At 38.0% G+C, this 13754-nt stretch overlaps 1 protein-coding gene across 1 annotated transcript in view; it reads right to left on the bottom strand.

Moving 5' to 3' along the window:
• Dcdc1 (doublecortin domain containing 1) overlaps positions 1–13754 on the bottom strand; it is a 361410-nt gene that overhangs the window by 181482 nt on the left and 166174 nt on the right. The window contains 3 exon segments of the mRNA XM_029468240.1: positions 659–777; positions 3499–3624; positions 11522–11640. Coding sequence (XP_029324100.1) covers positions 659–777; positions 3499–3624; positions 11522–11640 — 364 coding nt within the window.

Genomic DNA, 13754 nt, shown 5'->3' with positions numbered 1-13754 from the left:
GGACCCCAATGCTCCAGTTTTCCACCAATTAAGAGCACCAGCTGTTTGTCAGCGACTTTACTTCTCATTAGGAGTGAGTGTTCTCCTGAGGAACCTTCTATAAACACCCTAAACTGGGTCCCACCCTCCCCGTGCCCACTGCGTAGCCCCAAGGTACATACCTGCCTGTGATAAATTTAGGTACAGACATGTTTTTCATGTTTCGTCTCAGCGTCATCCAAAGATCCTGGTTGTTCCCCCTCTTCCCCACCATGTATTGGGACCAGAATTGTAAATAAACATAGTTTCCTTTGGAAAAAAAATGGAGAAAAGGTTAAGAATACACATGCTATTTTAATTTTTCTAAGTTTCAATAAAAATGGACATAATGCAATGAATCCTAGTGCTTATAGAGTAAAGCTCACATAGCTTGTTGACTGAATAAATATGTTTGAAATCAACATTTCTCTTTTTAGTACAGCACAAAACTAAGTGGCAAAAATTTTCAAAATTCTTCAGGGATTAAAATAGTAATGGTAGCAAGGTTTAAATGCTTAGTGGTTACTCTATCCAAGCCAGAAAGCATCTCCACAGACCCGCTCAGGATTTGCAAAATATGCCTACTCAGAATTTGCAGTCAGTATTTGTTGTTTTGAACCAGATTGCTCATAAGCATTACCATTTCTACAGCAGTCACTCATATCCTTCTAGTGATATTCCCTGGGTGGTCTCAACTCAGACTGGATGACCAACAGTCAGGCAGCCCTGAGTTATCGCTCTGTTCAGGATCATCCCAGCCTTCCAATGAAAGGGAAGGGAGAAAAGAGTCTAAATAAGTTAAAAGAACCAGAAAATTCAACAATGTGTCACAAATAGTGAGGTCATTATGCCTGGATAACGCTGGATATTAACAGTGGCTCAAAGTGAAATACTACCCACAACTTAGCCGTCAGTGAGCCTTGCTCAGATGCAGAGACCCTCTGTCCTACGAGGGTGGCATTTTACAGTTGAGCGCAAAATAAAACAGACCTTGATATCTTCATTTGTCCTTCTTTTCTGTGCATATTTCACAGTATAGTGACTTGGGGTCCATCACGTGTCACTTGCTGGAGTTATAACTACAGAGCTTACTTGAAATCTGTATGCACAGAGACACGTGCAGTGAACTGGGAGGACTGAAGCAAATCCTCAGCCTTCAAGTCAATTTCAAGTTTTACTCTGGGTCTTAATACCATAGGTTAAAACGGCACTGTGGTCATGATCTCTTTGTCTAAAATGGGAGGATTCTCTGCCAGGGAAATTAATTGAGAATATTGTATAAATGGCTATTTAATAATTTTCCCACTTAGTGAATTAGTTCGTTTTTAAATGAATCACAACCACTGAGAGATTTATTCATACCTACAGGACCTTACGGCATGCAAAATTTTACCTTTTATGACAGAAAAGGGCTTGCTGTTAAAGAGGGAAAGAGAGTTTCTGTGAATGTTGTTTTTTGTTGTTGTTTCCTTTAGAGTGTGTATCTTTTGTTCTTCATATTTTTATTGTATGTACAAGAAATATGTGGTGACTTAGAGAAAATATTTTAGATGTTTTGAGTAGCAATAAGTTCTTGCAATCCTTGCATGATTGTTTATGCAGAAAAATGGAAAGGCTTATAAAGGGAAAGAGAGCTATTGTTGAGTATTCTTATTATTAAATGCTATGTTTCAACATCATACCTAGTATCTGATTTCTACTTTGGGGAACTTTGCAAGGCAGGTGTGACTAACTTACTTCAGAGTTAATAAAACTGTATCCCAGTGTTCCCAAATAACTTTCTCTCAACCACAAGGGGTTCTAGGAAAGCTACACTCTGGGCAAACATTTCATTCAATCACTTTAGGGAAGTGTTCTATAGTACAAGTTAACAAATTTCTAGAAAGAAATACTATAAAATTACGCAAGATGAGATTTAGAAAAGGACTTTCCATATCATCTAATCCATTTAATTTAGGGTGAGAAGTCCCAGCACTGATTCCATGTGTGACTAGACTGGTAGTTAGGAGTGAGAGGTTCCCAGCACGTTCGCAGACACGAGAACACAGCCCCATGAACAGCACAGTTGATCGAAGACAAAGCAGGGTTTCATAATACAGATGAAAAGCTTAATTTATGAAGTCATATGGACCAACAATCTTTGCCTTCTTGTTACTAGCCTTGATTTATTAAACTGTGTAAGAGGTATGGTTTTGATATAAAATGTCAATGGCTTGTGTATAAGGCCTGGTCACCACTTGTGGATCCAGTCACTGCAAAGTGACTGGATCAATAGGTTCACCATAGGATAAATCCAATGGTGGATTTACAGTTTAATGTGACACTGAAAGATACAATGTGGGTGGAGAAACAGTTTGCTGAGAGTTGCCTTTGAAGAGTATATGTAATCCCTGGTCCCTTTCTGTTTCTCTCTCATGACTGCAATGAGGCGAGCAGCTGTACTCCCATGCCCTTCAATGGCAGTGCTCTGCTGTCTTAGGCTAAGAGGCCAGCTGACCATGGACTGAGACCTGAGAAGCCTTGACCTAACAAAGCCCTCCTCCTCATATTGCTTTCTCAGGTATATTCTAACACTAACAGGAATAAAATACTAATATAATAATGGCAACACTTTAAAAATGAGTTAATGGTTAATAAAGTCCTAAGGTTGGGTACAGACATTTGACTTTTCATACAATACTTCAAGGTCATTTTTAAAAGAAAATGTTCAGTATAAAAGGTGAACAGCTTATAGATTTATATAGGAAATACTTAACTTTTTCTTTATTGATTTATAATTGGATCTGACAAACATGAGGAAATATAATTGCCTCCTTCCCTCTTACTATTAAAATATTCCTTGCAAATCTATACTTTATCTGGAAAGAGAAGGCACATCTTGTATTTGTCTTTTTATTTTCCTTTGCCACTATTCATAACAGGATGCTTTACTGCTATCTAAACATTTCTGGTCATGTGAAACCATCCAATTACTTATGCTTAAGCTGTGGTGGTGGTGGGGAAGGCCTCTGGAACTATGTCTAGCATAAATTCATCTATTGACCTGGGTTATTCAATGATTCTCTGATACACAAAAACAAACATACAAATTAAGATGATAAAGTAGAACCATGTCTGGTGAAATATACCTAGCATGGTGTAAATGTATCAGGCCCAGTGATGCTGAGCTGGTAAAGATCAGCAAAGAAAAGTAAGACACCTGTTATGAAAATGATGTCTGAGGGGCTCGTGCAAGCTCTGTGTTTGGTTTAAGTATCCTCTGAGAAGTTAACTAATCAGAATGTCTAAAAGTGCACTTAATTCCCCTTTAGGGACCTACATAAATCTTTTGAATTTGTGATACCATACTTTCTGCGTAGTCAGCAATTTATCATGCAGTCACTTGCATGCTTCTGTGCAAGAGGGCCCCAGGTACAGGAGCAGCACATCATGGCAGAAAACAGAGAGAAGTCATTTGGGAAGATCAGATGCTCTTGGTACCTTGGTGATCAGCCACATGCTGGCTGAAGGCCAGGACACTCTCTGATTCTTGCTGTTGACTTCACTCCTTGAGGAATGGTACTTTCTGATGGAAACAGAGGCATAATGAACAATATTGGGATCCATCTGTATCACAAGGAAAGGGATACACTTTCAAATTGTAGTCTAAAAACTGAGCACTCTTCAACACACCTATTCAAAATGAATGAACGATGACAAAACAGTAGATTCTCTGATGGAGGAGTTGTCTTCAAAAATGAGTACTTAGCCTCATTTAATTCAAATCGTATGTTTGATTGTCAGTACTGATGATATATGCCACACTGGGCTGTGTGGCATGGAATATTATAAAATATTTTTCATGCCTTAAAAAATGTAGTAGAGATCCTGTCTGTGTCTGTGTCTGTGTCTGTCTGTCTGTCTGTCTGTCTGTCTGTCTCTCTCTCTCTCTCTGTCTCTCTCTGTCTCTCTCTGTCTCTCTCTCTCTGTCTCTCTCTGTCTCTCTCTGTCTCTCTCTGTCTCTCTCTGTCTCTCTCTGTCTCTCTCTCTCTCTCTGTCTCTCTGTCTCTCTCTCTCTCTCTCACACACACACAAGCACGCATGCGCATGTGCACAATTTCATGTTAAACATTATGAAAATAATTAAATTGCACTAGAGGCATCTAAAATAATGGGCCCATTTTGTTATAAAAATTAAAATGAAGTATCTTGAAGAAGTAACATATGACATGGCCCTTGAAGGATGCATCTGATATGGGTAATATAAAGTAAGATGTTATCAAAACTAAGGTAATTTTAGTTCATATATCATAGAATTTCACAGTAGACTTAAAAGGTAATTTGGCCAAACTGAGGAAAACATCAGGTAAGGGCTAGAGAGTTAGGTGAACCGCAGGGAGATGCTGAAAGTTTCACTAGGGTCTAGATTACAGCAGGTTTTAGGAAGGCTGATGTGCCACAGGGTGACATCATGGATTGTAGAATGGAAACATCAAATGTAGGGGGGAATGATCAGGAGTCCACATATGCTCCTGAGAATAAAAACATATTAACTGAGACTTCAGCTTGAAGAATCACTGAGGAAGGGCGGGCACTGATGGGGAAACATGCCATCCATATCTCCTGGAGTCATTAAGAGATTGCACAACCTGTATTGTTTATCACATTGTATATGTGGGAGGCATATTGCACCCTCTCGTATGTTTTGCTTAGACTTGACTATTTAATTTCCATCCATTTGTGTCACCTATAGGAACTCTGTTATTTCACACTTAATAAAATTTACTTCCTAATTTATAGTAACATTGTCCTCAAGTAACTACAGCTTTTAATGAGCAGTGTCTATAGAGCTAGGCCAATATCATACCATATCATACTTTCAGTATGCTAAATGGTGCTGCTTCAGTAACCATTTAACTTTCTTTCTGATGTTAGAAGTCTACAAGTTCACCAATACTTTTTATTTTCTAGCAGATGACTTTAAATATACAAATTAAACAATAACTCATAAAGCTATATTTTAAATTGTCCAAATGATCACTGAAGGGTACGTTATGATGATTATCCTGTAAGAGGAAAGAGATCTTTCTCAAGAGGAGAAAATGTTGTATGACTCCTTTGTGTGAAAATGAAAGTTTTTTAAATGCCTCACATGAGCAGATCTGACCCACAGTGCTTTGACTGTGTATCCCCCAGATAGCCAGGAGTGGCTGGCCTCTAGCAGGGATTCCCCACAGATTATGAACAATAATAAACTCTATTCTGCTAAGCCATCCTCCACAGGATTCAGTGTTTAAAGCAGCGCTCCCACTCTACCTCTTCACTCCAAGTTGCCATCATATTCTAAACTTCCCTATGTATCTGGCAGGAGATTGTTTTGACTGGAATTAGAAGACCCATGCTGCCAACTGCTTCTTTGTACAGCACCTGCTGCCAGCGCCTAAATTCTTGTTATCTCCACAACACGGTTTAATCTTTTAACAGTTGGCTTATTGGTGAAGAGCAAAGGGGTCCTTTGTCTCTGCCTTGGGCTGGCACCCAGGTTTAACACCATGCTGTTCTTCAAGAGATATTTTGCTGGACAGTTCCCAAGCGATTCTGCACAGGGCAGACACAGACAGACCCACACTAATGCAGCTTCGTTTATATTACTAAAAAAAAAAAAAAAAAAAAAAAAAAGTAGATGAAGGAAGGAATCCTGCCAACTCTTAACTAACAGTCACCTCTAAGAATCTTCTCCTGTGAACATGTCTGCTTGACTCATTGTCCCCTCTCTGCCTTCTCCTCTTTTTCTTTTCTCATTTTTGCATTTGAAACATTTATCACAGGAAGTTAATTTTCAGTGTTTTTATCTATAGTCAAAAAGACAAGCTCATCTGGAAACACAGGGGGAAAACATTGTAGAACAGAGCCCACAAAAATGATTTTTTAAAAAAAAAATCTGGTGACAAAGACAAAGAGATAATCTACATATATAGTTTGAAAAGTAGTAACACAAGTTGTGTGAGTTAAGAATGAGCCTAGGAGATGCGGATGAAGTGCATTTCCCAAGCACTGCCCTCCTGTGCATACTCATAGTGAGCACCCAAAAGTTTATGAAAAACACTTGATCTCTCTTTAAAATCTATTTTATCTTATTTGTGTGTGTGTGTGTGTGTGTGTGTGTGTGTGTGTAGTATGAATGTGCACACATGCTGTGGAGTACAAGCAGAGATCAGAGAACAACTTTATGGAACTGTTTGTCTTCTTCCACCTTTACATGTGATCCTGGGACCTCACTTTGTCATGAGGCTCACAAGGCGAATGCTTTTAACCACTGAGCCATCTCAATGGCCCAATTTGACTGCTTATTTCTAGCACAAATAGTTTACAAGGGGAAAGAGAGAGGTAAAATTTGTGAAAATTAGGATCAAGAAAAGAAATTTTCCCACAATTTACAAAGTAATATGCCATGTGTGTGTGTTTGTGTGTGTATGTGTATCTGTGCACATGTGAATAGAAGAATTTGTGCTGAGTCTGATATTTAATTACATATGTCCTTTCTGGAAATGAAAGGCCTTCTAAAGTGCTGCCATGACTGAGAAGGGAATTCTTGTTTATTCATTTGGATGCCTATATTCATGGTCCCCTTTAAAGGATCATAATAATCTCCCTTTTCGCATATATTGTGCTGATGTAGAGAAACTGAGTCAATTCAAACTCCTTGGTTTTTTTTCCTCTATTGATTCATAATGATGGCCTGATTCAATACTCACTCATCTTCTCTTGCAGGTCCCAAAGAAATAGACCATAAATGAAGGAGAAACCCACAGATCACAACCTTCAATTCAAACAAAGTATTTACTACCTAGAGATTATGTGTAAAATTTCACTTTTGATGATACACTTTAGTGTTAAGTTAAATAATTTTATATGTGAAACATTGTAAGAAATAGTATAAAATATCTTTCATCCCATTATCAATTCCCCTTGTCATTCCCACAAAGAAATGAAAAGGTAGTAGAGCAGAAAATATCAAAACGACATAACCATATACAACCAACCTAGAAAGGCAGCTTAAGACCTAGGTATACAAACCTCAAGTAGTTTCCATTATTAGTCCCAAAATAAGGAAGAAACTGAGAAATTGATTTGAAGTCCAGTGTTATGAGCAAGTGTTTATCTGTTTCCAGCCTCTTTGTGTCCAAAGATTAATTGCAGAATAATCACAGGATGGATGCATTCTGCAAGTATCAATAAGATCTGAATTTACTAATTAACTTGTAACAAATATGCCGTAACTCTAAATTTAAAAGTTTGTTGTTTTCTTGATATTTTTGTAAAGAACATTGTTATGAAGGCCTTTTAATATCTAGTCCCAAAAGACCAAAATCAAAAATAAGTTTCTTTTCCATTATGGCAAAATTCAAGATGTGCCAAGCACTGGAGTCCATGTTTTTCTGCTCTTTATTTCTCTCAAAACCAGCCATTTCTCTATGTATTTTTTCTTCACAAATTTGTTTTTTCTATTAACTACCATGAAGTTTAAATCTCATCCATTTCATGGGAACATATAATCTGATTGCTTTAAAACTGAATCAATCTACAAATGTTGCCAATGTGAGCAACAATGGAAGAGAGTTGTCAAAAGACGTGTGTGCCAAATTGTCAACTCTTAGCGCCTTCCAAATCTGGTTTTGAAATGGATAAAAGAGCAACAGGCTATAATTGTCAGGGTTACAGTGTCGCCCACATTGCAAATGGGGATTGTATGTTCCAGATACTTCTCTGTAGGAAAGGTTTTACTTGTCAATAAGAGATTTAAAAGAACAGTCAGGGGCTGAGCAATGAAATGTCTACCTCCAGCCAATTTAAAAACCTATGCATCAGGAATACTGGCTTTTTCTTTCCCTTCCCTCAACCCCTGTTATAATCCTCTTACTGTCTTCCTTACCTCAGTGAGCACCAAGATTCCACAATAAAATGTCCTGTAGATGCCTGTCACCTCTGCCTCACCTGCCTTTAAAGCACTCCTTTTCAGGTTATTAAATTACCACTCGAAATGCGCTGGTCACCTCTCTGTAAGTAATTTGAGACACTTTACTGAAAGGATTTTAAAGGTTTCACAGCTAAGTGGGGGCCGTTTGTCCCAGAAGCATCTCCTTACTGGACAGTTCATCAAGGTCTTGTTTTCTCACTCACTATTTTTGGTAGAATTTTATTAAAAATCAGTGAATTCTTTCAATAATAAAATAGTGAAAAAAAACATTTATTTAAGATGAATATTATCTCATTTTCACTAGGTCATAAGATCCAATTAGTAAAAAGGATACTTACAAACTATTTTCTGTACCTTCTTCACATTAGAGAATATGTCATCTTATTAAAGTAGCACTTGAACGGAGATGAGAGAAAGGCCCCCTCTGACTCCATTCCTCTGCTATTGTTTGATATCTTTTTTTTTTCATTTAAGTTTGAGTTGGTCTCTGTTGAATGAGCTAATTAACTCATCAGCTTGCTTCAGTTTAGCTAATTCTGTGCATATAAATTCTGAAGCACACACAAGCAAGATCAGGGCCTGTCCTTGAGGGAGCTTGGGTCTAACAGGGAGGATAAGACAAAGGCCTCCTGAGTTGTCATCCTAACACAGAATTGGCTCTTACCTCTGATTAAACATTCCCAGTGTCTTCTCAAAAAGAACAGCCAACCAAATCTTTACTGTTGAATTTAAACCTTTCTGATCCCAGTATTTCCAGTAGAGTCTACTACTGAACCCTACCTGCTCCCAAAGAAACCAGAACTGGGGTTGAGGAGCAAAGAGATATAGATCCTATTTGCCTGCTAGTCTATTCACCTAGCCAAATTATCAAGCTGTGGGTTCAGTGCTAGAACTTTTCTTTAAAAATAAAGTGAAAAACAATACAGGGAGACAATCAAAGTTGACCCTAGGCTTCCACACATGTCTGCAGGGTGAGCACAGCTGTGTCTGTATAGGCACACACATGCACACACATGCATACACCATGCACAAGTGATAGCAATCGTAATAATTAGTAAAATAATAGCTTTGTCAATGCTATACTATTAATAACACAAAACAAATTTTCTGGGACTATAAATACCAAAAATGATGTAATGTTTAAGAAAGGGGTGAAGTCAAGATAGACCTCCTGAGGCAGTCATGGGCAGGATTTTAAGAGGATCAATGAATGCCAACTATGTGCCAGACTCCAGGCATAGAACATGGCACAAGGGAGGCAGAGATAACCAGAGAGTAGTGACAAAAATAAAATGAGTTTGAGTTCTAGGCAAAGGGGTCACCATGGATGCAACAGGATGTGCTATGTTTTCCCAAAGCAGCAGACGAACAATATGATTGCAGCAACTGGGGCTACATGTGACCTCATCTCAAACTTCCAACACACACACACACGCACATGCATCACACACACACACACACACACACACACACACACACACACACACGTTGTGTTGTCCATATGTTTGTATGCAAGTATATCACTCAGAATTCTGTATTGGCATCTACATACATAGTCTATGTCCCAAGAATTCCCAACCCAAAAGACCAAGAGCCAAGGAAGGAAAATGCTTATACCAAATCACAAACTCTACAAAGAGTTTTCAACAGAAAGAAAACAGGGAGAGCAGTTCTGAGAACACAAAACAAAGATTCTCTTTGGAGCATATGGGATGACTGCATGTAAAAATGCAAGAAGGAGTACAACCTTATGGGCTGGGCCAGGGGATGAGTGAGAGAGAGTGGTTCAGGCGAGGCACAACACAAGCTGCCGCATAAGCTCACTATGGCACAAAGCTCACTAACTCCAGGTGCCAGGTACAGACAGGACCAAGATGACGAAGGATTGGGGATACCAGTTGGGAAGGGGGAGTGGGAGCCTTGTTGGGCAATAGACACATGAGGTGATTTTAAACAAAAAAAAATAATACCAAGCAAAACCCTAATGAGGAATGCTAACAGGAAGAGACCTATGCCAGTTATATCTCAGTGTCAGATGACTTTAAAACCAGCTACCACACTCTTTGCTAAATTTGATCAAAAACCATTTGAGATTTGAAATATTTTTCCATTTTTAAAGTTACACTATTTTAAGTCACATGCTTCCAGGGAAAAAATTACAAGATTTTCAGCATGTATGTGACACAACAGAGTGTCAGGGGATGATGTGAAGAGAATTAAATTAATAAGGTTGGGTAATGTGCCCCTTGCATTGTGTCTGAGGAGGCAGAAGTTCTGCTTTTTGCAGACACAGATGTTATTCAACATATTCTTTCCTTCTGCTCAAGAGCTAAAGTTTGTACCTGACATAAACAACAATCTAACGTTTTTCAGTGAAGAAACATTGGAGAATTGTTTCTCTTCAGATATACTTCAATAGGCCAATTGATAAAAGCTATGGAGGATGAATTTCTAAGAAGAAATTGATAAACAGATGTGAGTGTGGTTGCTCTGAATTGGATCATATATATATATATATATATATATATATATATGAGATATATATATATGATATATATATATGACATATATATATGATATATATATGACATATATATATTATATATATATATATGTGTGTGTGTGTGTGCAATTTTATTAGATATTTCTTCATTTACAATTCAAATGCCCAAAAGTCCCCTACACCCTCCCCCCCACCCTGCTCCCCAACCCACCCACTCCTGCTTCCTGGCCCTGGCATTCTCCTGTACTGGTGTATATAATCTTTGCAAGACCAAGGGCCTCTCCTCCCAATGATGGCCAACTAGGCCATCTTCTGCTACATACGCAGCTACAGACACAAGCTCAGGGGGTATTGGTTAGTTCATATTGCTGTTCCTCCTATCGAAAACAGACCCCTTCAGCTACTTGGGTACTTTCTCTAGCTCCTCCATTGGGGGCCCTGTGATCCATCCAATAGCTGACTGTGAGCATCCACTTCTGTATTTGCCAGACATTGGCTTCTAAAGAATCCATCCCTATTAGATACACCAGATACATAGACCAGAATAGCAAGTAAGGCATAACATTCAAGGAGGTTGCATGCATCTTTTTATTAAATTACTTATTTCTTTATGTTTGTGAAGGTCAGAGGACAATTTGCTAGAATTTCTCTTCTGGCACCATGTGAGTCCACAGGACTGAATTCATGTGCTCAGGATTGTCCACAAGTGGGTGACTCAAGGTAACAGCCATCTTAAAAACTTTCTTAAAGAATCCCAACTCATTAATTATTCCTGAATGAAAATGATGACAAACAGTATGATTTATGTGACACAATCCAAGCAGAATATTTCCATGTATAAACACTATATGCTGTGTAAGGTTTGAAATAATTAAAATGTAGACAGAAGTCATTGTTCACACAGAAGTCACTGCTGCCCAAAATAAAACTATTCTGTTTGTAAGGGAAAAAAATCTTTAAAAAATGTCCACTGTGTAACAGTAGTACAATAGATGAGCATCTACTATGTAACATACACTCTGTTACAGCACAGACAGTCTGACCTCGTGTAGGAAGTGAATCTCCAAGGCCACTTTTTCAAAGCAATCAGGGATCTTTTGTCTGGTGCAGTCAAAGTTCACTGGCAATCCCTCGTAAATTTCCCAACAAGAACAATAAGATACTTATATATCTTATAATATCTTATATATCTTATATAATAGATATTATATATAATTATATAATATAATATCTTGTATAAAAATATATCTTATATAAAATATAAAAATATCTTATATAAAAATATTCAACTATAATATTTATTAGCTTCATTATTAATGAATAATTTCTTCTATTACTGGAATGTTGTGATACAAAGGATTTATAAAGCATGTTAGCATTTGTAAGTGGGGAAAGGTTTAAATTTTATCTTATAATTACTTATGATATATGGGAATTCAATCTTTAATTATTGATGGAAAGCAAAAATAATCATCAAGAATTTCTTGTAGTGGCGTGACCTTTGCCGAGGGTGAAATACAAATGCACTAAGCTATGAATAATAAAGAACCTTTTGATACTCACACTGGTTAAACATGTTGGTTTAGAATTTTCAAGATAGCCTGTAGAAGCATAACGGATTCACAGGAATCCAGGAGAAAATGCAATCTAAAGAAGTCAGGTTTCACTCTTCGTGTAGATAAATATCTTAAAAGTAACAAAATACTCACCCTAAAGCAATGGCTTGGCTCATCCCTGGTGTGTTAGAGCACATTGAACAGCAGTGCTTCTCGACCTTCCTAATGCTGCCACCCTTTAACACAGTTCTTCCTGTTGTGGGAACCCCAAACATAAAATTATTTTGTTGCTACCTTATAACTGTAATTTTGCTACTGTTATTGATCATAACATAAGTATCTGATAAGCAGGATTTCTGATATGTCACCCAGAAAGAGGTCATAATCTACAGGTTAAGAACTACTGCTATACAGCATGCTGTCCAGTAGAAATCAGTCCTGGGATCTAATATCCTATTACCAAGACACTTGCCATGGCCTTGTTCATCACTGTTCGACTCATAACAGCTAGGAAATGACATCGACCCAAATGTCCATCACCAGGTGATAGATAAGAAAACTGTCTGCATGCCCACATGAAATGAAATATGACTTCATTATAAAGAAAAATGAAATCTATATTTAAATATGTAGAACAAGAAAAAATTATACTAGGTTGAGGTCACTCCAGCCCAGAAAGACGAACACAGTGTGTGAATCCTAGCTTACCATTTTTTTGTCTTATACACTTAACTTGGAGCACACATGGAGGCCAGCTAAGTAGAAAGGGGCATGTTTTCAGTTGGAGACACACTAACCAAGAGGAAAGGAATAGGTTTTAGGTACAACTGCAAGCAGTGAGGTGTAATACTGGGGTATGAAAGGTAGGAAATCAGGGAGGTCTATGAGGGTATGAGGAAACCAGGTTTGTAAGGGAGCGGGGGCTAGACCAAAGGAGGGGAATATGAAAGGAAGTGCAACACTATGACACTACTACCTTACAATCCAACTCTAAAAAATAAGAAATAAATGTAAGGATAGTAGACCACATGTGAAAAGAAGGAAGAGAGAATGCGGAGTTAGAAGATCAGACAGGGATAAAGGTGAAGATTATTCGTAAAGGAGTGAGAAGAGAACTGGATGCGTTATTCAAGGCAAATGTTGTATGAGAATGCTGTACGCAAACCTACTAGTTAGAAAACGAATTTCAAAATAAAACTATAACTAGAAGATCTGGAACTGAATTACCTCTGTGGGTGATCCAGGTCACTCCCAGAAGACATGGCTTCGGAAATAAAAATCTCAGTGCCAGGCCATGGATTACTTCCTATGGATTATTGATCATGGAGATCCCAGAAATCTCCAAAACAATGCAAGTGATTGCCATTGCCCTTGGCTATGCACCAGAAGTCCATGGTAAGACCCTTCACTAAAGACAGCATACACTCTGGCTGCAGAGCATTAGCTAAATCAGTCTCTTACTGACCAGGAAACTTGCCTTTTGCTGGTTAGCTTTTATGGGGTTAGAATATGCTATGTAGTCTGAAAAGGGAGAAAAGACATCAATAATTTGACTCAGCACTGAACACTCTGTGCTATAATACCAACCAAGCAAGGAGTGCCTACTGGTGTGTTAGTGGCACAAATGTTACAAAGTAACTTACTGCTTTATGGTAACATTTCAGGACTTCACTTCATGAAGTAATTTGCTAACTCATCTTGTAAGAATAGTCAAAAGTCC

This window comes from Mus caroli, chromosome 2, assembly GCF_900094665.2.
Source record: "Mus caroli chromosome 2, CAROLI_EIJ_v1.1, whole genome shotgun sequence".
NCBI classification, from domain to species: domain Eukaryota; kingdom Metazoa; phylum Chordata; class Mammalia; order Rodentia; family Muridae; genus Mus; species Mus caroli.
The sequence above is the reverse complement of the archived record's forward strand: the minus strand, read 5'-3'. Positions and strand labels throughout refer to the sequence as shown.